Raw genomic sequence first — 26,669 nt, 5'->3', positions numbered from 1 at the left:
TTTGGGTCCTGAGTCAACGTAAACTGTAGGAAGACATCCTTTGAGACAATTGGATAAATTTGAACACTTCTTATTGGATGACATTAAGGAATTACGGTTAATTTTGTTAGGTGTGGCAATAATGTGTAGTGGCTTTATTTTTAAAAAGTACCTGTTAAAAGTATTTACATATGAAATGATGTGTTGTCTGAGGCTTGCTTTAAAATAATCTTGGAAGGGGTTCGTAGAAACAAACAAATTGGCCATGTGTTGTTGATAGTTGTTGAAAATAGCTGATGTTTCGGTGGACACTCATTATATCGCTTCTCTACTTTGTATGTACTTGAAAATTCTTCTAAGGAGAAGTTTTTTTCTTTAAAGTCATATTTCTTTCTTTTTCTGTGAGTGTGCCTCTTCCTTTTCTTCCATTTTTCTGTTGGGCTTCAGTCTTATAATTTAAAGGGTTCTTTAAAGACTAAGAAGATTTGCCTTTAGTCATATGTTTTGCAGATAATTTTAATTTGTCTTTTGAACTTGTGTTTGGCATTTTTTTTAACCTGTGGAGAATTTCTATTTTTATTTTGTTAAATTTATCGGTTTTCTTTATGGCTTGAGTGTTTTGTGTGTTGTTTGGAAAAATTTTCTTGCCTCTGAGATTCTGAAAAGCTCTTTCATGTTTCCATGAATTTTTTAAATGACCACAGTACATTTCTGTTATACTTTATTTAGTCAACTTAATTTCCTCTTAGACTATTTGGAAATATTCTCCCATAGAGCCCTGCCCCAAGACTATATAGGGAAAAATGTTGTTCAGTAGCTGTTCTATCAGATCTATTGATAGATTATTTATATAGTGAACATCCAGAGAATTAATTGTAAAAGTTTGCTCATTAATTTTGTTCCCTAAATAGAATGAATGAGAAATCTATTTACCAAATTTTGAAAATATGCTAAGTGTTATGTAAAAGTATTAGCTATATAGTTCACAGTTTCTAATTTTAGAAGAGTTTCAGTGTTTGCTTTATATAAAGAAGCATTCATTTGAGCTCTTCTCATAGGCCATAGGGTCAAGAAGCCAGGTGTCACCCCTCTTTGAAGTTGACATCTTTTGGCTTGCTCCTCTCCTAGGTCTGACTCTTGGATAGGCAGAACAGTGATTCTGTTTTCTAATCTCTGTAGGAATGGATGTTACTGTAGTGTCTTCATCACTTTTGGTTCTGGGAGACCTGTTGAGACCCAGGAATGGATCCTTCCGCCTACTGTCTCAGAAGTCAGAAACAGAAATACAGCTAAGGCTTCATGGAATCCTTCCCTTGTAGGGGAAAGTGGTAGCAGTGAGGTATCTTGAGCTTGTGTTTGCAAATGTACCACACTGTGCATTCTCAGTTGAAAACTAACTCTCCAGTTAGTGTTTCTCTTTTTTTAAGGAATAAAAGTTGAGAAAGTGCATTTGATACTATATGTTAAGCATTTTACTCACTATACCAAAACGTTTTATAACCTAACATTAATCGCTTTTCTAATACAAGTAAAAAAATTTCTGACTGAGAAGAAATTTTTTCTTCTCTGAAGATAGCCACTTTCTTTTTCAGAGTTAGAAACGTGAGTCTTCACCTAGTTCTTTCCAGCTTAGGTGTGAAAACATGACTAGTGTGACAATTGCTGCTAAAGATTGTATCACAGTTTGAGTTTAGCTTAATGTTTTTCAGGGATAAATCTATGAATTTATGGGATCATTATCTCTGGAGGTTCACTTCTATATTCTCATGGTTTGTTGTGTTATATTTTGACACTTACTTTTTTTTAATGTTATAAAGGCACCATATAGCCATGAATTTTTTTTATACTTTTATTGATATGCATAATTCTCCTCTGAGTGAAACCTGGGGACTGATTGGGTGTTCCTAACAGGAACCCGGGGCAGTGTCCGTAAGTTTTTTATGTTTAGTGGTTTTGGTCATGAGTGAATTTTAATATCTAATGAATATCCTTACAGTTCTGTCTCAATCATAGGATTTGTGGGATCAAAATGAAGAAAATGTATGAGGACCCTCCGTGTCACTGGGAAGCGGCTTTATAAACTCAAGATTCTGTATTTTATTTTTCAGATGATTTCTTAGCACTAATCAAATGCATTAATCAACTTCTGATTAGCTGGCTCATTTATAAGAGGATTGTCTTTAGATGTATTGCTTTCAAATTGTTCCTGATGTAATTTAGCAAAGGAGGTGATAGAGTTCTTTGTTGACCGATTATCTTTCGTTTGATTTTACTCTGACTTACTGTAGTTTGGCAGGAGGCCAGTTATACCAAAATATGTAATTACTTCTTAATTCTAAATAAGTTTGAAATATAAAGAGTCATTTTGTCTCAGGGATATGATGGGATGGGAAAAAAGCGGTGTTTTTGGCTCCTCCTGAGTCACTCATGAATTTATTTTTTACCCAGCTTCTAAAATGACCTGGAAAGGTCTTTTATTAAAATCCTCAAATGTAATAGACTTGTATGTAATAGAGCAATTAAAGTAAAAATGAATGACTTAAGAAGAAAGTAAGATGTACCAGAATATCTAGGTCAGTGGGTCAGTCTGTGCATCACAGTACCCCGTGTAGCGTGAAAATATAAAGGTGCTGGGGCTGTTGTGGAGTAGGGCCTTTATTGTTCCAAAGTTCCACTGATAATTAGCTTGGTGCAGAAATAATTGCAGTTTTGGGCTATGAATTTTAAATCATTATAACTAGGCTCAAACATATCTTTATTTATCAAAAATAGGAACCATTACAATCAACACATTTTGCCAGTGAGAAATAAGTTAGTTTATTCCTGTAGTGTAAAAATCCATGTTTTGGGATTTGATGAACTCTTGGAAAGCATTTTCTGCTTCCTGCTGGTTGTGCAAGTGTTTTCCCTGCAAAAAGTTGTTGATATGCTTGAAGAAGTGGTAGTTGGCTGGTGAGAGGTCAGGTGAATATAGCGAATGAGACAAAACTTTGTAGCCCAATTCATTCAACTTTTGGAGTGTTGGTTGTGTGACGTGTGGTCGGACGTTGTCCTGGAGAAGAATTGGGCCCTTTCTGTTGACAAATGCTGGCTGCAGGTGTTGCAGTGTTTGGTGCATCTCATTGATTTGCTGAGCATACTTCTCCGATGTAATGGTTTCACCAGCATTCACAAAGCTGTACCAGATTAGACTGGCAGCAGACCATCAAACAGTGACCATTACTTTCTGGTGCAAGTTTGGCTTTGGGAAGTGCTTTGGAGCGTCTTCTCAGTCCAACCACTAAGCTTGTTGTCACTGATTGTTGTATAAAATTCACTCTTCATCACTCTGTGATCGAGAAATGGTTCATTGTTTGTAGAATAAGACAGGATGACACTTCAAAATGATGATTTTTTTTTGATTTTTGCTCAGCTCATGAGGCATCCACTTTTGGAGCTTTTTCACCTTTCCAATTTGCTTCAAATGCTGAATGACTGTAGAATGGTCAATGTTGAGTTCTTCCACAACTTCTCATGTAGTTGTAAGAGGATCAACATCGATGATTGCTCTCAATTGATCATTGTCAACTTCCAATGGCCAGCCACTACACTCCTCATCTTCATGCCTCTCATTTCCTTTGAAAAACTTCTTGAACCACACTGCACTGTATGTTCGTTACCAGTTCCTGGGCCAAATGCGTTGTTGATGTTGTGAGTTGTCTCCGCTGCTTTACAACCCATTTTGGACTCGAATAAGAAAATCGCTTAAATTTGCTTTTTGTCTAACATCATTTCCATAGTCTGAAATAAACAGCAAGCAATGTCATTAGCCAAAAAACATAAAGCGAGAAATGCCCATTAAAAGGGTGTATAACATAACTACGTTTGTTTAAGAATGTATTCCAATATCAAACAGCAAATTCCAACAATGCAAAAACCATAATTATTTTTGCACTAACCTAATAATTTTAATGTATAGTTAAGATAGATGTTACTGCCTTAGATGATGGAGCGTTACGCATTTGGCTTTATAATTTTGTTCTGAACTTCCTGGCATTCATTGCAAAAGAGGTAACGGGAGTTTCATAGCTCTTGGTATCTTAAACACTTGCATCATTGGAAGAGACTTTTTTCCCTACCATGAACCTGAGAGGGTTTGATTTTGTAGATGTCTACAACTGTTCACTCTCTTTAATAAATACTTTTATTAAAGGCTTCAGAAACATTCTTTCTCTGGGAAGTTTTTTATTGATCCTTGTTTGAAACTGATATATCATAACTGTGTGATGCTCTTTCTGCATATAGGTGAATGCAGCTTTTTGAGACTAAAGGTTTGAATTTCCAGCCCCTAGCACAGTTCCTGGCACATATTTTGGAGGTATTTTACAAATGTCTTTGGAAAAAAGGAGTTCAAGTGTTTAATTTCCTGGCGAACTAAATTGCTATAAAGAGAGAGCTTAGAAAGTCTAGAGTAAGAGATGATTAGCCTGCTTCCTAGACCATCTGTCACTAATACCAATTGTTTCTACTTGGCACTGCAGACGTGTATTTTGAGGGGGAGGGCAGCTTGTGTAAAGTTAAAAAAAAAACAAAACAAAGTACCGGAACCCTTAGGTTATTCTGTACCCCTCTGTTTAGTGGCTAAAAAGTCATTGCTGTCTTCTAAAACACATTGACATTCTTATTATTCAGTAAAGATAAATGCAATTATTGCTTTTTCCAATAGCAATACAATTGTAACTGGTAGCTGTTTCTGCCTTGCCCCCTTACAATCTATTCTTGATGCATCAACCGGAGTGATCCATTCAAAGTGCAAGTCAGAACATGTCACTCCTCTGCTCAAGACCTTCCAAGATTTCCCCACTCAGAGTTGAAGTCGAAGTCCTTACAATAGCCTGAGTGTTGGACATGTTCTTCACCTCTGTGCTGCTTTACATCTGACCCCAGCCATTGCTCTCCCCTGGCTAATTCTTCCTTAGCTGCACCAGTCCCCTTGCTGTTTCTAGAACAAGCTGGGCATGTTCTTGCCTTAACACCTTTGTAGTCGCTCCTCCCTCCATGTGGGATGCTCTTCCTATAGAGCATGTGTGTGGCTAGATTCTCTCACTTTTTTTTTTTTTTAAACAAGTTTTTGCTTAAATGTCACTTTCTTGTGAGGCTTTATCAGACCATCTTTTTAAATTTCATTCCCTTCCGCCCCCAACTCCCTGTCCCTGCTTTTTTTTTTTTTTGTCCTTAGCCCTTATACCATTGGACATATGACATGTTTTAATTTTTTAAAAATTATTTTTCTCTACTGAATAAAATATAAGCTCCATGAAGGCAGGGGTTTTTGTCTGCTTTGTTCACTCTTTATTCTTGTCTTGTAGAACAGTTCCTGCACAGAGTATGCAGTCAATAATTATTTGTTGAGTAAACAAATTAAGCAGGCAGTATATGTTGTAATAATGTAGAATTCCAATGGTACTCAGTATTGTTTTTATTTTAAACTTTAAGAAGAGTGTAGCATGGTAAAAGTTTTTATATCGTCAAAAATTTTTTTTTGCAAACCATTCACTCTAATAGCACTACTAAATTACTGATATTTACATTAAAGGGAGAGTAGGGTCTAGTCCTATTCTCTACTTTTTAGAAACAGAATTTGATTCATTGCAAAACCATTCCTATCTTGAGGTGACTTGTGACAGAGGCACTACAGAAGCACTTAACATTTTGGATTTGTATCAAGCTTATATAGTTTATAGATGGAATGTATTTTAAGAATGGACTTAGCAAAAGTATATTAGCAAAAAATATAACAAATGTAAAAACTTTGGTGAGAATTAAGTCAGCAGGAGAATTTTTCTTGACTCAGGTGTTCAGTGTATGATTTTTAATTTGGTTGAAGTGTTGTGAATTACAATGCAAATATACAGCAAGTTCCAAATGTTGTAGAAATACGTTTACCCTGTGGTGAAATTCAGAGTCCTGACAGTGGCCTTCAGGACCCTACTTGATCTCTTGCTCCTGTGCTAACTTTTGGGACTTGATCTCCTGCTTCCCCCTTACTCACGCCACACCAACCACACTGGCATTCTTACTCTTTGGTTGCCAGGTATGCTCTTACCTTAGGGTCTTTGCACAACTCATCCCTCCGCTTATACTCTCTGCCCAGATACTCACATGGTCCTCTCCCTCAACTCCTTCCAGTCCTTGTTCCGATGAGCAAAGTCCTTTCAGAGGAGGCTGAACATGACCACTCTGTTTAACACTGCAAGCTTTCCCCTTCCACCTTCTACTCGCTATCCTCTATCTCCCTTTACCTGCTTTATGTTTTTAAAACATGACTGCGTTTTCTGAAATATTAGGTAACATGCATTATTTGTTCTTTTTATCTGTCTCTTCCTGAAATAATGTGTCAAAAGAGCAGGACTTTTGTTTTGTTCCTTGAGGTATAGCAAGTGCCTAGAACAGTGCTTGGCACATTGTAGATTATCAGTGACTATTTGTAGAGTGAATGAATGAACAGACTATGTCATTACCCTTCTTCATGAATTTACATGATCCACAGTTAACATTTATTGCTGTGATAACTAGTACATTTATGTAATTAGCATCTATAAGAATAACCTCTGAAAACAATACCAATTGTAATGCTTTTCCAATTGTGTGTGTATGGGAGGAGGAATGACTGTAGTCACCAGGAACATGTTGGTATTATCTTGATTCAACTTAATTTCTGCCTTTTTTGTCGGCTGCATCTAGAAACTGTGTTTTAAAAAATTGTGATAAGAAACAGATTTCCCATCTTAACCATTTTTAAGTAAGTGTATACAGTTCAGTAGCGTTAAGTGTATTCATATTGTTGTGAAGCAGATCTCCAGAACTTAATTTTGCAAATTCGAAACTCTATATACCACTAAACAACAACTCTCATTTCTCCCTCCCTCCAGCCTCTGGCACCCATTCTACCTTCTGTTTCTGTGAATTGCACTACTTTAGGTACTTGGTATAAATGGAATTATACAGTATTTCTCTTTTTGTGCCTGGCTTATTTCAGTTAGCATAACTGTCCTCAAGATTCATCTGCGGTGTAGTGCGTGTCAGAATTTACTTCTGTTTTTCAAGACTGAATAATGTTCCATTGTATATACATGCCACATTTATTCATTCATCTATCAATGGACACTCAGGTTGCTTCCACCTCTTGCTATTATTGTGAATAGTGCTGCTGTGCACGTGGGTGTACAGATACCTCTTTGAGACTGCAGACTTTTTCCTAGAGATCTGTTAACTTAAAGGAATAAACATCAATTATTTTTTCAAATAAATGTCCTGAATTTCCAAAGATCTTAATTTTATTTAGTAGCACATTTTTAAATATATAATTTATTTTCACATAATAAAATTTGTATTTTGGTGTAAGCTGTGGAAATGTAGGTGGTCTGCTTTTGTAACATGATAAAACCCTGGAAAACTGTATATGATAAAGTGGAACAAGCTGCCTGAACGAAAAAGCTCATTTCATCTTGAAAGAAGAATTTACTGTATTCCTCAAATTGCCTAGGACTGTGAGTAACCTAAATGGTAGGCTGGAATCCAGGATACTACTGTATTTTGAAAGCAAAGGGAAGAGAATGTTTCAAGAAAGAAAGAATGAACAGTGTTGAGTACTTCTGGGCAGGCAAATGAGATGATTCAGTGTCAGCTAGATTTCATAACATGGAGGTCACTGGTGACCTTAGCAAGGGTTAGAGAGGAATCATGAAGGCGGATCTCAGATGGAGTGAGTTGGATGAGTAGGAGAAGGGAGGTATTGGCACGTACAGACGATTATTGAAACATTTAGCATTGAAAGGGAAAAGAAAGGATGATAGCAGAGGGGGATTAAAAACATTAATTTTTTTAAATGACAAAGCCATAAGCATTTCTAAAAGCTGATGGGAAAGATCTAGTTGACGGAGACATTGAATATATGAGAGAAGGATTAATGAATAGCGTAAGTCTTGACGAGGTTTTAGGGGATGGGATCCAAAGCAAAGGTGAAGGACTTGATGTTTGATGGGAGGAGGATAATTTCTTTCAATGTGATAGGAGATAAGGAAGCTAGGATTGGCTTGAAGTGGGTGCAGGTGGTTTGTAGGAGTGACTCTTAGAAAGATAGGGAATTCCCATCTGAAGTTTCTGTTTTCTGTCTAAACTGGAGTAGGTCATCTGTTGATAATTATGGCAGAGGATGGGGAATTAGAGTTTTGAGGAAGAATAGAGTTCGACATAGTCATTGTAGAGGGTGGTTGCTGGACTTTTGAGGAATGACATTGTCCTTTGCAGTTGGGTGATGTATATTAAGCATAAAGTTAGACATCCAGTAGTAGGGGAAAAATACTAACTTAACTTTTTTGCTGTTTACTTTTATGAATTTAGTGAATTCCTAACTACAGTGTATTGTGACTAAGACATTTCTCATATACCAGGAGCTGATAAGCTTATAGGGAACAGTTATTTATCACATTCAATAAGAGGTACAAACAGTACTGAAACTTCAGAGGTCATATTTGACTTCAGAAGAGATAGGTCTTTAGGTATGGGGAAACTGTCAATCAGTGTATAAGGAGAGGTTATATGAGAGAAAAGGCTTTGTGCTGGGAAGAATAGAGATAAAAATATGTTGGTTCTATATTAATGGAATGGTGAGGTCCAGTTTGTCCAGAATTATCCTTGAATCAGAATGTCTCTATACAATATAAAACATATTAAAGAAGTTTATGACTTTAAAGAAAATTTCATAAAAATATATGACCCCCTAAAGGAGTTTACATGCATAACTATTTTAGGGAAAATTTATGAGTAGTCATTCAGTGTATAACGAGCTTTATTCAGCATTGTAATTTTCCAGTTTGGGTATGATAAATTCATAGAGCTCATTAAGTGTAAGTGTCATTGTTGTGATTCATTCAAGCCTTTTTCCTCTCTTCAGCAGAAGGTTAAAAAAAAATTCCAAATTTGAATCCAGGACTTGAAGAATGCCAGTTGTCTAAATACAGTACCATATTGTGATAAATATAGCTATTGAAATTTTAAAAAATCTATTCACAAAACTTTGTTTTAATATTCATAGCAGAACTTTTTTTGGAATGTTATCTGAAAAACAGAGGACCATTTTATCATCAGAGCTGACTATTAATTAGGGTATTGTTGCAGATATAAAAGTTGATCTGCCACTGAAATTCTATTTGAATATGTATAGTTCCAAGCTTGCTTTGTGTATTTAATAACTTTAGTACCATAATTACTCTGTTTACAATTAAATTTTGGTGAATATGCTAATATGGAATATACCAATGAGTGATTTCAGCAAAGGGCAGTATTGATTTGCATCTTGATGTGCTTTTCAGTTGCATCTGCATTTCATTTAATATCAAAGGAAAAGAAGTGGTCAGATTATGTAATGCTAAACTTTTTTTTTCTTTGAAACCTTTCTGTTGCATTGGCTACTATAAAAGTAGATTTGCATAGAGTCAGAGGGGCTGAAATTATGTGGGAAGATTTAATTTTGTTAAAGTTTGTGCTTTTCAATGTATTCATTAATAGAAACCTTAATGCAAGCATTGGTTTCATTATTAGAAGAAACCTATAATGTACTAAAGCAATTGTTTAATTCGAATTAGTATTTTAAGTTCTTCAGAAAACTCACTAACTTACTGAAGCAAATACTTGTGATTATGTTATTTCTTTGAGCGGGGACTTCTGGTTTTAAATAATTCCTCTTCTTTTAAGAAATTGCCCGAAAGCAACAAGGAGATTGAAACACAGTGATTTCATATTCTCAGAAACTGAGAAGCTTCTGTAGCCCTTAACCAGAAAATAAGGAGCTGCCAAATGCAGTGAAGGTCAAATAGGGTATGGGAGGATGCTGAAAGGGAACCTGAGACACAGATGTCAGAAAAGCTGGCAGAATTGTGTTCTCGAAAGAAAGTGGCACACCCTGAGAGGCACGGTAATAAGCCTTTGTCTGGGAGAACAGGAATAGGTGTTGGCAGGCAGGGGCACTAGGGAACTTTATGGTGTGATGAAAATGTTCTCTGTCTGGTGGTCGCACAAGTGTATGTACATTTGTAAAATTTTATCATTTTACACTTGTGCAAGTTAGTAATTTATTGCCTCTCACCTCCAAATTCACCCCTTTTTTCCTCTGTTTATATACTTGAGCTAGATCTTTTAAATATTTTTTCTTTTCCTGGACAGTGTTAGATTTTGTCAGTAGAAGGTGAGGAAGGGATACTGCAACACTTAGCAGAGGAAGGGCTTCTCTTGTTGCAGTGTGCTTGTTTTTTGTTCATTTGTTTGTTTTTCTTACTCTCTTAAGGTGTGGCTGTCAGCTCTGCTTACTCTCCTGTAAGCTTCATTAGCACCCTGGTAGGCAGCTTGTTGCTCCTAACAGTATCTCGTGGGCAGCAGATTCCTGTGGATCAGCTCTAGCCCACTGGCCCTGCAGAGAACTACCCTACCACGCAGTGGGTCACTGCCACTGTCTGTCCAGTGAAGTTTTCCTTTCTTGGGCACTCTCCCTTAACCTTGGAGACAGTAACTGCTCCCTACATTTGCTAGTTCCATATTCCTTCAAGTTTTCTTTTACGTCTGTTAGCACTTGACAACTTTTTACAGATTAATGATTTTTTATGTTACATTTTCTTGTTTTAATTGATTGTGTGTATTCTAGCTCCTGAATGGACACTGTTATAACACACTTGTGATTTGTGTACCTTACTTACTGTTTTAATTTTACATAAATAAACAGGATGAAATAATAAGTATACTTCTTGATTACTTTCTGTAACATGAACCAATTGTTTAAAACACCAAGATTGGGATATAGAATGCTACCAGATCCCTAGGAACCTTCCACCTCCAGCCATTTCTTCTGACTCTTAGTCCCCAAAGTGATATCTGCTGTTTGACTTGTATCACTATTGATTTGTTTTATTATTGAAATTCATATAAATGGAATGTAGTATGTACTCTTCTGTCTGGTGCTGCTTTTTCTTAACACAGTGTTTGGTATGTTCATCTGTCTTACTATATTCATTTTCCTGTTGATGGACATACAGGTTTCCAGTTTGTGGCTGTTGTGAATAAAGCTGTTACTATCATTCTTGTACCTGTCTTTGGGTGGACATGTACATGCATAGAAGTTGAATTGCTGGATCAGTTAGCAGGTACTGCCAAACGAATTTTCAAAATGTTTGAAACAGTATACAGTGTAGAATTCTGCTTATTCCACCTCCTTACCAGCACTTTGTAGTGTCAGACTTTCACAGTTGTAGTCTTCAAAACCTTAAGGAATAGATCAAATGCTGGTTAAACTCCTTAGATTGTGGTAAAGGAAGAAAAGCTTCCAAAATCTTGTTATGAAGTGAGCATAATATTGATACTAAAACAGATAAATGTAGCAGAAAAAGTAAACTACAGACCAGTCTTATTAATATCAGTCTTGTCTACAGCTATACCACCCTGAATGTGCCCAATCTCATCTGAATATGAGTCTTGTTCCTAAATAAAATATCAAATAGAATTCAGCAGCACACTAAAAAAATTATAACTGCCACCAAGTATAATTTTTTTTTCTAGGAAGATTGTGTTAAATAGCTCTATATGAGTATGTGGTATATCAGCTGTATTTAAGTCTTTTGTGTTTCTCAAGATGTTAAAAGATAAGTATTGAACAAGTATTTATTAATACACTACCATTGGCCCTGCTTATACCTGACTGAAGCAGCCCCCGAGGACTGACAGGGCCATTGGTTGCCTGAGGCCACCTGAGATTATAGGGGCCAGCAAGAGCAAGAGGGAATCCTTCACATCTTTTTCCATTAGAAGTCACAGGAGGGAGTTTCATTTAGATACGTTTTGAAGAAGTATTTCTGTCATAGTGGCATCGTGCAGAGCAACTGAATATATTTTAGTGACTTCTTAACGTTTATGTGGAGATTTAGATGTGAGGGAAGTTTTAACCTAAGCACAAAGTTAGTTTCAAATGCTAGTTCATAAATCTGATTTTTTTTCTATTTTTCTTTTTTGCAAAGAAACTGGTAATCTAGAATGTACGTGTGAACAACTTTATATGAATATTTTTTGTACTTGGTTTAGTTGAGTTGGTATGATGTGTTATATTTAAGTTCTTTAAACACTGGATTTCTTTAATGTATATTGACTGAGGAAAAGAAAGAAAACAAAGCTGGATATCCATTTGGAAAAAGCTGGACTTCTCCTTCATATCTTATACCAAAATAGGTGTAAACAGATCAAAATGTTAACCAGCAAAATATGAACCGTAAAATAACCCAAAGAAAACATGGGATATTAAAAAAATATAATTTGACTGGAGGAGGTCTTTCTAAGGGTAACATGAAATCCAAAGCAAAAAATAAACAGTGCCCCAAAATAAATAGTTACTAATATATATATTGGGAAGACTCTTTGCAAGACACAGAGGTACTCTATTTAATATGCAACATATAAGATGTGCCTGGAAATAAAAAGCAAGACTAATAATTCGAAAGAAAAATGGGCAGAGGTTACTAATAGTTTACAGGAAATGAAATACAGATTTTGCTTAGGAGTGTTTTCTTTTGATTTTTTTTTGAGAGGGAGGTGGGAATGCCCTGGGCAGGCTCGTTGAGTATGAGAAAATTTCCAGTTTTGATCCCTTGGTGATTATTAATTATAGGAGCAATAATCATTTTGTTAAGGAACCTGGTTTCTTTTCATGGGAAGTGGTATTTCAAGAATACAATTTGTGTGCTAGGGATGCTCTTTGCTGCTGGGTTGATTATTGTTTCTAAGCTTTTTAGTGAATGGGGCTAGGAAATACAAAGATGTGTTTCTGTGTATGTGATTATTTTAAAGATACTTTCTGAACTAAAAATATTTCCAAGTACAGCATTTTGAACTTTACCTCTTCTGTCTTTTGTCTCCATCTTTTTCTTCCATATCTGAATCCTGATTTTTAGGGACACAAGGGAATGATAGAATAATAATATCACATACTTAGTCATTTGCATCATTCCACATGTATGCACACAACAGTCTTAGTTAACAAAACCAAGTATCACAATATGAGTTCTGGAAAGTTGCCCTTTGTGCATATGTTATCCCATTTTTTGATAGTTGTACTATATCTACAGTGTCAGTACATTTGCCCATTATATACTCTTTTCTCTCTTTTGTAACCCTCGTTGAGTTTCAGTTCTACAAGGATATATTTTCTGCTCACTGTTACTGACATTTCTTTAGTCATTTTGGATATTGCTGTGGGAGTGGCCGACCCCTTCTACTGGACTTCTTCTCTAGTAGATTCTTATTGCTGTTTTCTATATTGATAACACTTAGCAGTCTTTATACTCGAAATTTAGCTGGGTATAAAATCTTTGGTTCATGTTTTCTTTCCTTGAGTCTTAAATATGTTATTTTTTTCCCCCCTGGCGTGAAATGTTGCTGTTAAAGTGATGACAATTTGATTTTATTTTCCTTATAAAATATCTGCAGATGCTCAAAAAATATTTTCATTTACTATTAACTAAATTGTATCTTGGTGATGGTCATTCTGGGTTGATCTTTCAAATGTATGTGATATGACCTTTCAAAGTGTAGTTTTATGTTTTTTTAAATTAAGTTCAGGAAAGTTTTCTTGAATTAAAGGATTTTTAATATTCTGTTCCCTTGCTTTGATTTTCTTTGTTGTATGTATGTTGGTTTTTTTGTGTATGTTTTCTTAAAATTTTTTTTGTCTTCTTTGATTTTTTGTTTCTTTCCTTTTCACTATTTCTCTTGTCGTTGAAAAGTTTTATTTACTCTTATGTTCCTTCTAATTTAGTTTTTATTTCTGAACTGATTTTTGTCTTTCATTTTCAATTATTCTGTCATCTGATTTCTGAATTTTTCTAATTCTGATTGATGTTAGTCTGTATATAAAGTGTTTTTTAGCTTGTTTTGAAATACTAATTTATAGCTATCCACCTTTTGGGAGGCATGTTTTCTTATGTACTTTTCTAAAGGGATTTTTTTTTTTTCTCTTTAAAAATACGAACTTAGTGTGGGACTGAGCTTTGATCTCTTTTTGTTGCTGAGTTTTGTATGCAGCCAGTTTTCCCTTATTTGCAATTAGTTTTAGATGGTATGGTTCAGGGAGAGTGTATGTCATTCTCTAGATCCCACTCTTCACTTGTTTTTGTGTAGTATTCCAAAATACTGAGGCTAACTTATAGGTCCACTTTCATTTGAGCTTTCTTTTTCCTTTCTTTGTGTTATCCTTGTGATGCTCACTTTGGCTTCATCCCTAGCAGTTTCTCCTCAGCCTGAGGCTTTGACCTAGAAGGGGCCTTGACTGGTTAGTTTTGAGAGTTTGTAGAGGCAACAGGCTTCACCCTCTTGAGACCTCACCAAGGACCACTTGCACTTCCTGGCTGTAGGAGTGGCAGAGCCCTTCTTGTTTCAGTTGCTTTTCTCACAGGGTCTTGTGTGCTTCTAAAACAAGTAGCTCCTGATAGATAATTTTGGGATTCTCAGATTTATCAGAGGCACCACACTTTCTTCTGTTTCCTTCTTTACAGTTGCTGATACCACACACAACTTGTTGCTGTTTGTCATGGTCTGTCTTCACCTGCTCAAATTTTGGGATTTGTAGAGATAAGGGGATATTGTTCCTCTGGTTGGTTGGAGAGGTTATCCATGGGTTTTGAGTTTCGCTCTCCAGTTGTCCTGTCCAGGTTTATGGGGGAATTCAGGGAGATGAAACAGCTGTGCTGCTGCCTCCACCACGTGCAGCGTTAACCTTCAGGAGCTGTGATTTAGAAGCGTATTGAAGAGACTGACAGTGATGACGCTGTTCTGTGGGACTATTTTTAGGAAAGAAAGTCATTCCAAGCCTTAATTAATTATTACAATTAGTTTCAATTAGTTGGCCACAGAAATAAAACTAAAAATAAAAGCAAACAGCTTTATTTGGAGGAAAATCACTTTTTATTGACCACAATTTACATTGAGTAGATGCTGAGCCAGAATATTTCATTTAAAATATGATATTTTTGTCACTTCTGGAAAGGAATTTCAGAAAAACACAAAAGATTGTGCAGTCACTATTTTGAGATATATAAAGATAAAAAACATGTTGTCCACTCATTTTAAACTATTTTGATTACTGTAAGGAACCAGTCAAATAAGAGATTGATGATTTGATAAAGTTGGTTAAAATTCAGAAGGGCATCTGTTTTAATATTTGGAAGTACTATGTGTTTTAGTTGTTTCTCTTATTTGGTTTACTACCATAGGTGTAAAAATAACCTTTTTTTGTGTTTGAGTCTAGGCTAGCTTGGTTGGCACTGAAATTCCATTTTGCAAGATTTTACCATGACTGAAAACACATTCATTAAGAGAACTAATTGATACGAAGAAATAACAGAGATACATTTATTTATTTTGAAGATGTTTTTGCTTAGAGAAGATTTAGACAGCAAAGATGTATTAGTATTCTATGGGAAAAATTCAATTTAAAAATCCCCACTAAATTAATAAGGAACATTTGCAGATAAGGAGTTTGTATATTTGAAGAGATACGGGGTGAGTTGCTGAAAAATTCCAGTTAAATGTACTGTGTATGTATGTAGCGTATCTAGGCTCAAAACTGAGCTAAACTGAGCTACAGACTTCCTTCATGTGAATAACCATTTCAAGTATTGCATACTGTCTTAATGATTCTTATTAACCTTCTTTCTTTTATGTATCTCCAGTATGTTTTTAGGGAACTATGGAACCTAACAAATACTTGTCTTAAATCTTTTTTGATTAGTATTTGTAGAACCGAGAGTTTGAAATCACACAACACATACATGTACACATGCATACTAGTACAAATTGAGTTCCTTCAATCAACGAAGTGAGTTACACCTGAGGGCACTTGAAGCCCAGCGTGGAGTGACTTGATCAAGATTACCCAACCAGCCGGTGTCTTACCTGCAATCCAGGCCTTTTGATTTCAGTCAGTGCTCTTTTCACAATAAAACAGTGCTTTCTCTGAATGTTATGATAAACTCATGTGTTACTGAGAAAAGTGAGTCATGATCCATCTCCTAAAGGACAGTTAATGAGAAAGGAAACTTACGAATGCTGGGTGTCCACAGCTTTGCCCAGATGACTAAGCCACAGTTTCTCCTGTCTTGAAAGTTGTGCTCCTTCGTTACAGTGACTTCCATAATTGTGGAGCATGTTGGTGAGGTCTTGGAGCCAGGTAGTCATCAGTGCAAATTTCTGTTATTCCACCACTTACCAGCTTGCTGAGCCTTAATTTCCTCGAAATGGGGATGATGATGTAATCTTCACAGAGTCATGAGGATGGATGGGAACCTGTGTAAAGCATTTACTAGCATGTTCCAGGAACCTTTGCCCTTTCCCCTTGTGCTCAATTGCCTTATGTTTTCAATCTCTGTACTATGTTTTGTCATATCGGTATTGACCTTAATAAACTCTTCATTTTGTTCCTATAAAATATGCATTCTGATTGCATGCACCTTTCCTTCTCAACTTCATAGAGCAATTCTTTGTTGTTAAATAGCATTTTTAGTTGTAGTTGATCATTATGCCATTGGAACTTAAACCTAATTATTTCCTTGAAAATAATTGCATGTATGATTTTATTGTCTCTTCTCCAAAGTTAAGAGATAATCAAATAGGATTTGAGCCATTATAAGTCAGAATTAACAGATATCCTTTAAGTTTTGGAGTAAGTAGGAATTTGAACAGCATCTCCATATAGAAGTTTTCCTTAGGGAAAAATGTTTTGAACACTTCTAAGATTATCATTCTGACCGTTTCCTTGTTTTATGTTATAGTGAAAATGCCTCGTGTAAAAGCAGCTCAAGCTGGAAGACAGGGCCCCGCAAAGAGACATCTTGCAGAACAATTTGCAGTTGGGGAGATAATAACTGACATGGCAAAAAAGGAATGGAAAGTAGGATTACCTATTGGCCAAGGAGGCTTTGGCTGTATATATCTTGGTAAGTGTGTGACTGCTTCTAATGGTCAATCCAAAGATGTATATGCTTATGAAAATGGTTTCTCAATTATGAGCTGTTATAGGATGTTCCTAATAATCTGCAGTCAACTTAATAGTTTCTGATTAAGCAAAAATGCATCTCTAACGTAGGAGTGGAAATTGCTAATGCAGTCACAACAGAAAAAGAGGGTAAGATAGCTGTAATACTATCATTAGTGAGCACTAGGACTTTAGATTTTTAAGATACTTTATGTAATCTTAATCTCTTTTGAGACCCAAAGAAACCCATGTACATATCTTTCCCCTCCCACCTCCACCTATGTGGGATTTATTCCCTCTGTCTAATTTGGAGATTTGCAAATCTTTTACAAGTGTGGGTTTCTTGTTTCTTTCTGTGCAACGCTCTTAGCCATCATACTGGAACTAGGAGAATTACCCAGAAACTGCATATTAGGCCTGATTAAATGTGCAGATAACTAACATACTTATTCTGAAATTTTTGGGGACCCCTTGTGGAATCCTGAAATTGTTATATTAACTAAATTATGGACTTAAAAAATATTTTACCTGATTGCTTCTAAAGCTGTTTCCCCAGTAAATATTAGTAGTGATACAATGCAATTCATATTTGCTTCTGATTTTTCTAACTTTTCCATTCTATATTCTCACTCTACTTCTAATCTCAGATTAATTAATTTCTGGAATGGAGGTTTATAAAATTTTATTTTTAGCAATATCTTACTCAGAATACTAATAATATGACAGATTAGTGTCACCTGGGAACTTGTTAGACCTGCAGATTTTTGAGCCTTACCTCAGACTACCAATCAGAAACCGTAGGGGGAGGGCCCAGCAGTGTTTGATCAAGGTGATTCTGATGCATGCTAAAGTTTGAGAACCACTGACGTAGGTGAATGACCTTTGCCCTTACTCAAGAGGAGTAAACACTTCACCTGCTCCAGGACCAGTGGGCTGCCGTTGGTCAGTTGCAGCTTCTGTAGCTATCTTTATGAAACATAGCTTGAAATCTAGTGCTTTATCATATTTTATACATATGATTCCTGTCGGTCAGTGGCACCCTTTTTGTGAAATATGTGTTGATTCTCTCGTTTTGTTGAGAGCCAAACCCATTCCAGTGAACTAGGCTGTATCTCTGATTTATGGCAAAAATCCTTATACATCATGAAAGAGTAGTGGCTATATTAGCCAGGTATATATTTTTGATCTTGTGATTTAGGGGAGATGGTAGATTATATAAGCTGTCTTTACTACAAGATATGTGGACTTATGCCATCCTATAATAATAGAAACCTGTCTCTAAAAAAATAGTTCTTCATTTTATATTAATTTACTTTTGTAACCGTTTGCAAATTTAAAACTTGCCTTGTATGTGTCTCTGTTTTATCTGTATTTATCATCAAAAGATGCCATCTAATAGTATTTTTAATAGGCAATGATTTGACCTCTGTAATAAAACTTTACTTTTATAAGGTTGGGATGACTAATCTGTAAAAGGAAGCACTTGCTTGAGTATTGTCGCCTCCAGTCTCTCTCTCTGTGATACACTGAAACAGCCAGATTCAAGATCATCAGCAATTGCTGTTAATGAATTAAAAAGATTGCTTTTGAATTTTCTTTGCATTTTTTTCTATAGCATTTGATACTGTTTATCTTTGTTTCTCGTAACAATTGCTTCCATTATCGTTTATGATAACATATCTTTCCCCTAGTTTTCTTTCTGCTTTTCTGGCTGTGCTTCGTCATCTTTATAGGCACTTCTGTGTGTTCCAGCTTTTCTTCTTCTGTTCACTTTTTATTCTATATATTCTATCTGAGTGATGTCAAGCTTCTCTTACTGTCTCTTTACTGTTGATTTCTCTCTGTTTTTTTCTGTAGCCTAGGACACGATTTCCTGAGTCCAGGTCCGTAGCCACTGGCCTGTAAGGAATCTCTACTTAGATATTCTACAGGCATTTCTAAAACTCGTATCATCATCTTTTATCTCCTGATCCTGTCATGAGGATTGTCTCAATGAATGACAGCCTTGAAGCCAGAAACTGGGAAGGCATTCTTGAGCATTCCTTCACTAATATCCTAGTTCCTTTTCTAGTCCTGTTGTTTTACCTGGGTGACTTCTCAGATCCATTCATTTCTCTCCACCTTTGCAGCCACTGTCCTGGTCAGGTCATTATTATGTCTTGTCTGGACTCTGACTGTAGCACCGAATCTTCTCTGTCCCAGTCTTGCTGCCTTGCACACCATTGTTATCAGTATGGCTTTTATGACCAAGTACACTGATCAGATAATATGATCATCCTGTTTAAACCTCTCTGATGGCTCCCCAGTGCCCTTCAAATAAGGTGCCAGACTTTTAAAGAGTGACATACAAGACCCTTCATATACAACATTTATCTTCATCCGTTTTATCTCCTCAAAGTCTGTGCTTCAGCCATCTTGCTGCCCTTTGACTCTTGATCTTTGTATATGATGCTTTAAAATTTTTTAAATATATTTTATTTTACATTATTTTTGTACCAAACCTGTGAAAATTTTTTAGTAGCTTTCCTGAGGTATAATCCATATACTTAGACTATTGGTTTAGCCTCTTGACTGATCTACCTGCCTCTGCCCCTTGCCTCTATACTCCATTCTCCACAAAGCAGCCGAAAGAAGTCTTTGTTACCACAGTCTGATTTTGCTGATCCTCTGCCAGTGGCTCCCCATCTCATTCATAGTGACAGCCAAAACCTATATGTTACCTGTTAAACCCATCGTGTTTGTTCCCTGCTGCTTTCGCTTTCTGATCTCTCTTCTTCTGCCTCACTTAGTTCTCCCCAGCTCTTTTGTCTGCTTGGTTTCCAAACATGTCAAGCATACTCCTGCATCAGGGTCTTATTTATTTATTTGTTTATTTAGAGATGGAGTCTCACTCTTTTGCCCAGACTGGAGTGGAGTGGCATGATCTTGGCTCACTGCAACCTCTGCCTTTCAGGTTCAAGTGATTCTCCCACCTTAGCCTCCCAAGTAGCTGGGATTACAGGTGCGTGCCACCACCATGCCCGGCTAATTTTTGTATTTTTAGTAGAGACAGGGTTTTGCCATGTTGGCCAGGCTGCTCTCGAACTCTTGACCTTGGTAATCCACCTACCTTGGCCTCCCAAAGTGCTGGGATTGCAGGTGTGAGCCACTGTGCCCGCCCACATCAGGGTCTTGGTGCTGCTTTCCCTAAGGTACTCTTCACTTAGATGCGTACATGGCTTATTCCCTCCCTGCTCTCAGGCCACTGCTCGGGTAACACCAGGTCAGTGTTACTTGTGGCCACACTGCTTACCTCTCTTTCCTGCTTAATGTGTCCTCTACAGCACTTCACACTGTCAGATGTACTTCATATTTTATTTCTGGTCTGCATCCTACCACTGAAATGATGGCTTTGTAAGAGTAAGGATTTTCTTTTTTTTTTCGTAAGTGAGGATTTTTTCCTGTTCATTGCTAAATCTCTATTTCCTAGAAACTGACATTTAGTATGTACTTGGTAAATATTTGTTTAATGAATATGGGCAACCTTATTTTTCTAACTCAGTATTCTGGGGCAACTGTACTTCTTTATTTGCTTGAAATAAAATGACAGCCACATTAAAATTATTCTGATGGCAGTTGAAAGTTCTAGTGCCAACATCTTGAACTATTGGTCCAGATAAGTTTTTCCTAAACTAGTGCTTTTTAGAACTTTAGCTTCCTCATTTTTTACTCTTCAGATGCTCCTCTTAAAAGAATTTCATACTTTATTAAAGAAATGTATCACTTACCCTCTGAGGAATTCACAATATCCTTTAGCATATCAAAGGCCATTAGTACTTTTGAATATAGAAATCTTTAACTTATTTAACTCAGTTTCCCATATGTAATTGATAATCATATGGAAGAAACCAGAAATTGTAAGATGTATTCTAAATTCAGATATGGTAAAACATGAACAAAAGTCTTAAAATATGTGAAATGTACTGTAATATTCTGAGAAACATATTTGGGAACTGAAGTGTATTCTATCAAGGGTTACAGATACACAAACCTAAATATTAATATATTTATAACATTACTTGTTCTGATGTTAAATATTTTACTTTTTTAAACAGCTGATATGAATTCTTCAGAGTCAGTTGGCAGTGATGCACCTTGTGTTGTAAAAGTGGTAAGAAATATTTTAGCTAATTTGTTTCTTTTCTGTTGATTTGGTGTAGTATTTGTTTTGTAAAATGCCTTTTTTGATGAGCTAGAATTGATTAAACCATAAGATACCAAATTTTTAATAATTTAAAAAATATGTAATAAGACACAAAAGTAGCTTTATAGTTTTAAATCACTTGAGTGTGAAAATTTCCTCTCTTGAAATAAAGTGGTCCTGGTATTTGGGGGTAAATGAATGAAAGCATAGAGGCATGCAGATGTGGAATAAAAATATTCAGCTCATTTAAGAAATTTCAGCTACTTTTACAGATACTTTTTATATTTATATCCTATAAGTATACTAATTTAATATAATTTTATTGTATTTTATTTTGCATTTGCTTCTGGACTTCCACTTGGTCAGTTTTTTTCTGTTTATTCCCAGTTTTCTTCCCCTTCCATTTTTGTAAATTAAATTATTTATTTAGTTGTTATTGTTGGGCCTTTTTTGCTATAATAATGTTGAAATTAGTTTGTAATGAGTAAAGATTGGCGACATCCTGTCTGACATAAGCATACTTCTAACAGCCAGATCAATTTATATGTTGGCAAACTAGAAGACATTTTAACTATTTTTTAAGTCAATTATGTACCTTTTTGCTTACCAACATTTGTTACTCCCCTTCTTCAAAGTTATTTGATACATATGAAGAATATGTGTTGGTAAAATAGAAGAACCAACAGGATGTACTATCTGGGCAAATTAACATATAACTCCTCCCTTACTTTTTCTCCTACAGGATATATGTATTAGGGTTCTCTAAGGGGACAGAACTAATGGGATAGATGTACATATGAAGGGAACACCCCCACGATTTAATTACCTCCCACCAGATCCCTCCCACAACCTCATGGGGATTATGGGAGCTACAATCCAAGATGAGATTTGGGTGGGGACACAGCCAAACCATATCAGCCAGAACTCAGGAATTAGGATTACTCTGAAGGTTTTCATTTTGTTTCATTTTACTCCCTTTTATATTTTATCTCTTAGGAGTTAGGAGTCAGCTTTTTTGGACCTTTTTAGTGATTTTTAAACTTTTTTTAAAAAATTGAGGCATAATTTTTACAGGGAAGTACGTAGATATAAAATGAACAATTTGAAGGCTTTTGACAAGCACATATACCTGTGTATCCCTCACCTCTTAAAATGTAGAACATTTCCATCACACTAAAAAGATTCCCTATGTTCTTTATCAGTCAAAACCCTACTCCCTTGCACCGTTGGAGGCAACCACTTGTCTTGAGTTGTTTTTTTTTTCTTTTTTTGCCGTGAATGAGTTATTCCTGTTCCAGAAGGTTGTGTAAATGGTATTAAACGGTATATATTGTTTTGTAACTTCTTATGCTCAGCATAATGTTTTAATGGTTCATCCATATTGTTGGTGTATCAATCATTTGATTTTATTGCTCTCTTGATAGACATTGGGGTTGTTTCCAGTTTTTGGTATTATGAGTAAAGCTTCTATAAACATTCTTGTACAAGTGTTTTTATGGACATAGGTTTTTTTCTTGGATAAATACTTAGAGTTGCTGGTTTATAGGGAAGATGTCTATTTAAACTTATAAGAAAGTACTAGGCAGATTTCCAAAATGGCTGTGCTCTTTTACACATTGGCCAATAATATATGACAGTGCTGTTTGTTTCCTCTTCAACATTTGGCATTGTCAGGTGTGTGTATTTGTTTTTTAGCCATTACAGTTAGCGTGTAGATGTGAGTTATAGTTTCAGTTTGCATTTACTTGATGTCTAATGATTTTGGGCAGTTTTTTGTTGTGCTTATTGGCCATTCATGTATTTTCCTTTGTGGAGTGCCTCTTCCATCGTTTTTGCCCCTTTCCTCTTATTTTTATCTTTTAAAAATAACTGAGTTGTTTTGCTTTTTATAATTGAGTAGTAAGAGAGTTTTTTTCTGGGTGCAGTTCCTTTTTCAGATATGTGTTTTAAACATTTTCTACTGTAGTTTGCCTGTTCATTTTTTGAATGCTTTTTCTACATCTGAGATGAATCACAGGATTTTTCTCCTTTATTCTGTTAATGTGGCAGTTACATTGATTGATATTTGAGTATTAACCAAACTTTGTATTCTTAACATACACTCCACTTAGTCATGGTGTATTACACTTTTTACATACTGCTAGAACTGATTTGTGAATACTTCGTTAAGCATTCTTCTGTCTTTGTTCATGAAGGATAGTGGTCTTTCGTTTTTTTCCCCACTGTTTCTTAATTTAAAGTTTCCAATCTCGTTGTTGATTTTGGTAGCAGAGTTCCCTACCTGGCACTCTGTTTGGTCTTCCCTGTTTTGCCCTGTAGGTCTCTTAAGTCTCCTCCTTTTTACTCCTAGGGCCTCTAGGAGAAAAAACCAGGGCTGCCGTGGACTCACTTTGTTTTCTGTCTTTTAGGGGTCACAGTCCTCCTGTCCTGCCCATTATCTAATTTCTGAAAACAGAAATTTTGTTTTTTTAAAGTTTGTTTTTATCTTTGTTTGCAGCGGGAGGGCTGGGTCCCAGTTATTCCCTCGTGCAGGGAAGCGGAAGCAAAGTGATGCCTTTCAAGTTGTGTCAGTGCTTTATTTCTCCTGCCCCTTTTCATGATGGCCTTTCATTGTGGATTTTTCTTCTTTTTCATTTATGGAATAACATTCTTTTGGGAATATTCAGCCTGCTGCTAAATCAGAGGAACTAAGTTCTTACTATTAAATTGGGTCATTTGTATTTAATTGCAGAATATTGTGTCCATTTGTTTTTGATAATACAAATTAAAATATTAAAATATATGGGTAAGATGAGTTTCTTCTTAGGTTCATTAAGAGTTCTGTTGTGAGAAGAAAGCAAGTCTCCTTATGACGTCTCATAATGTTGAGGTTCAAATGATGTGGTTACCTCTGACCCCTTGCAGTTAGTTGGCATAGCCGTTTCTGTGTCTTGGAAGGAAAGTGTGCCAGTGTCATATCTTGTAGGTGGAATGGTGTATAATCATGTCTTTTTTGTTCTGTATAGCCTGAACTTTTTTTTTTTTTTGAAAAAGGGTCTCACCCTGTTGCCTGGGCTGAAGTGCATTGGTGCAATTATAGCTCATTGCAGCCTTGATCTCCTGGTTTCAAGTGATCCTCTTGCCTCAGCCTCTCTAGTAGCTGGGACTACCAGCATGCACCACCATGCCTGGCTAATCTTTTTGATTTTTTAGTGGAGATGAGGTCTTGCTTTGTTGCCCAGGCTGGTGTCAAACTCAAGCTCAAGTGATCTTTCCCTCTCAGTCTCCTAAAGTGCTGGGGTTACAGGCGTGAGCCATGGCACATGGCCTCTGAACTTAAGTTGTATTTTATCTTAGAATGATGTGCTTTGTTATTGTACTTAGAAATATTTCTGTTGTTCTAATCACAAATATTTCTGTTGTGATTAGAAGTATTTCTGTTGTTAGTCAGTGTAACTTGACTTTTACTGCCTTTTTAAGTTACACGGTTAAGAAAAAACATGGCCAGGAACAGGTATTTTCTATATGCTTAAGGTAATGAATTATATTTTTAAGTTTAAGAACAAGTACCTAGTTTAGGACTGTGTATCTCCTGTCTCCTGATTTAGTTTTGTTTCCATTATCCTTTATTATTTCTTCTCTTTGTAATTAGGACAGTGATAAATACTCAGTTGATTTTTCTTTTGCATTTAATATTTTAGTAACTTTTTGGATATTGTAGTTATCCTAGAAGAATGTCATACACAAAACAATACTACTGACCAGGCGCAGTGGCTCACGCTTGTAAACCCAACACTTTGAGAGGCTGAGGCGGGTGAATCACTTGAGGTCAGGAGTTCAAGACCAGCCTGGCCAACATGGTGAAACCCCATCTCTACTAAAAATACAAAAATTAGCCGGACATGGTGGTGCATGCCTGTAATCCCGACTACTCGGGAGGCTGAGGCAGGAGAATCACTTGAAACTGGGAGGTGGAGGTTGCAGTGAGCTGAGATGGTGCCGCTGCACTCCAGCCTAAGCTACAGAGTGAGACTCTTATCTCAAAAAAAAAAAAAAAAACCCCAAAATAAAACAAAAAATAATATTATTGACTTTCTCTTTCCTTTGAAGGGGAAATTTGTAACTTCTATTTGCTTCTTTTCCCCTAACACTCTCTCCTGAATAAACACCTATAGCACTCATTGTATTAATATTTATTTTAGAATTTTATTCTTCTTATGCCACTAGTTGTTTTTAGTTTTTTTGAATGTGTTTATTCTGTCTCTCTAACTAAATTTTAAATTATCTGATAAGGACCTTGTCAATGAAGTTTGTTTTCCCTATGCAGTCTTTAGATGCTTGTTTTATTTATTCTTTTGAATACTTTTTAGCCATTAATTGCCCATTGCCTTTTTACTACTCTCTTCATTTACTCTCAACTTCCTGATGTCCTTCACTTTCCTGTCTTATCTGTACCATAGAGAGTAGGCCCACTCATAATTTGCCTTCTCACAACTTTATAATATTAATAGTTGAAATGTTTCACCAAATAACAAACATGTAAAATGAGTATCAGTTCTTCCTGGTATTAAAATCAGAACTGTTTATGAACATTTGTCATTTAAAACATTATGGGCTATTAAAGATCATGTTTTCAAAGAACATGTACTACTCTTTGGGGAAGTTTTATAATTATTTCTAAAAAAGCAGGATACAAAGTTCTATATGTAGTATGAAGGTTTTATAAAATGGCTATTTATGAAGAAAATATATCAGAATTTCCATATTTTCTAAAATGAGCATGTATTTATCATTAGAGAAAAAACTTGCAAATGTTACTTAAGAAATAAAGGTAAATTGATTTTCTAATGTGAAATTTTACTTAATAATGGACTAGCATATCAAACAGTGATTCTCAATCTTGGTTGTAGAGTATAATCAGAATCTCTGGGTGCAGGGCCTGGTTATTGGTATTTTTAGTAAAGCTTCCCAGGTGATTCTTTTGTGCATCAAGATTGAGAGCCACTGGTAGAATCTGGCACACAGAGCACCTTAATTATTTTAAATGGAATCATGTGTGCAGGCACATTTTTATCCTTGTTTTCAGTAGGGGTTTGCAGGTACCCTGTGCTGCTGGTAAGGGTTTCTAACTTAATGTGGACGCTTTGTCAAGAAATTGGTTATTGCTGATAATACATGTATCTGCCTTATGAAACAGCTCCAGATAGTTAACCCACAACTTTCTTATTTGGCATTGGAGTGAAGTTAAGACATACCCATTCAAGGTAGATGTTAGGCACATATTAAAAATGTTCTCCCATGTACCAAATGATGGTCTCTGGTTTTGTTTGGGGCCTTAATTCTTGACCTGCAGGAGAAACATTATTTTATTTCTGAAAGTAACTGTGCAGAGAGAAATGTTAAATTGATAATAAGTTGGATAATGCAAGGAGAAAGAAATTTTCTTTTGTGTTCTCTTGCTGACAGGCTTAATATGAAATTAGT

At 35.9% G+C, this 26,669-nt stretch overlaps 1 protein-coding gene across 1 annotated transcript in view; it reads left to right on the top strand.

Annotated features, from left to right (window-relative positions):
- VRK1 (vaccinia related kinase 1) overlaps nucleotides 1-26,669 on the top strand; it is an 85,686-nt gene that overhangs the window by 19,973 nt on the left and 39,044 nt on the right. Inside the window, exons 2-3 of the mRNA XM_011991652.1 lie at nucleotides 16,821-16,985; nucleotides 21,118-21,173. Coding sequence (XP_011847042.1) covers nucleotides 16,826-16,985; nucleotides 21,118-21,173 — 216 coding nt within the window. The 5' untranslated portion in view covers nucleotides 16,821-16,825. The remainder of the gene's footprint in view (nucleotides 1-16,820; nucleotides 16,986-21,117; nucleotides 21,174-26,669) is intronic.

The sequence above is a fragment of the Mandrillus leucophaeus genome, unplaced genomic scaffold (assembly GCF_000951045.1).
Source record: "Mandrillus leucophaeus isolate KB7577 unplaced genomic scaffold, Mleu.le_1.0 Scaffold4, whole genome shotgun sequence".
Taxonomy (NCBI): domain Eukaryota; kingdom Metazoa; phylum Chordata; class Mammalia; order Primates; family Cercopithecidae; genus Mandrillus; species Mandrillus leucophaeus.
This window is presented reverse-complemented; position numbering and strand designations above follow the sequence as displayed.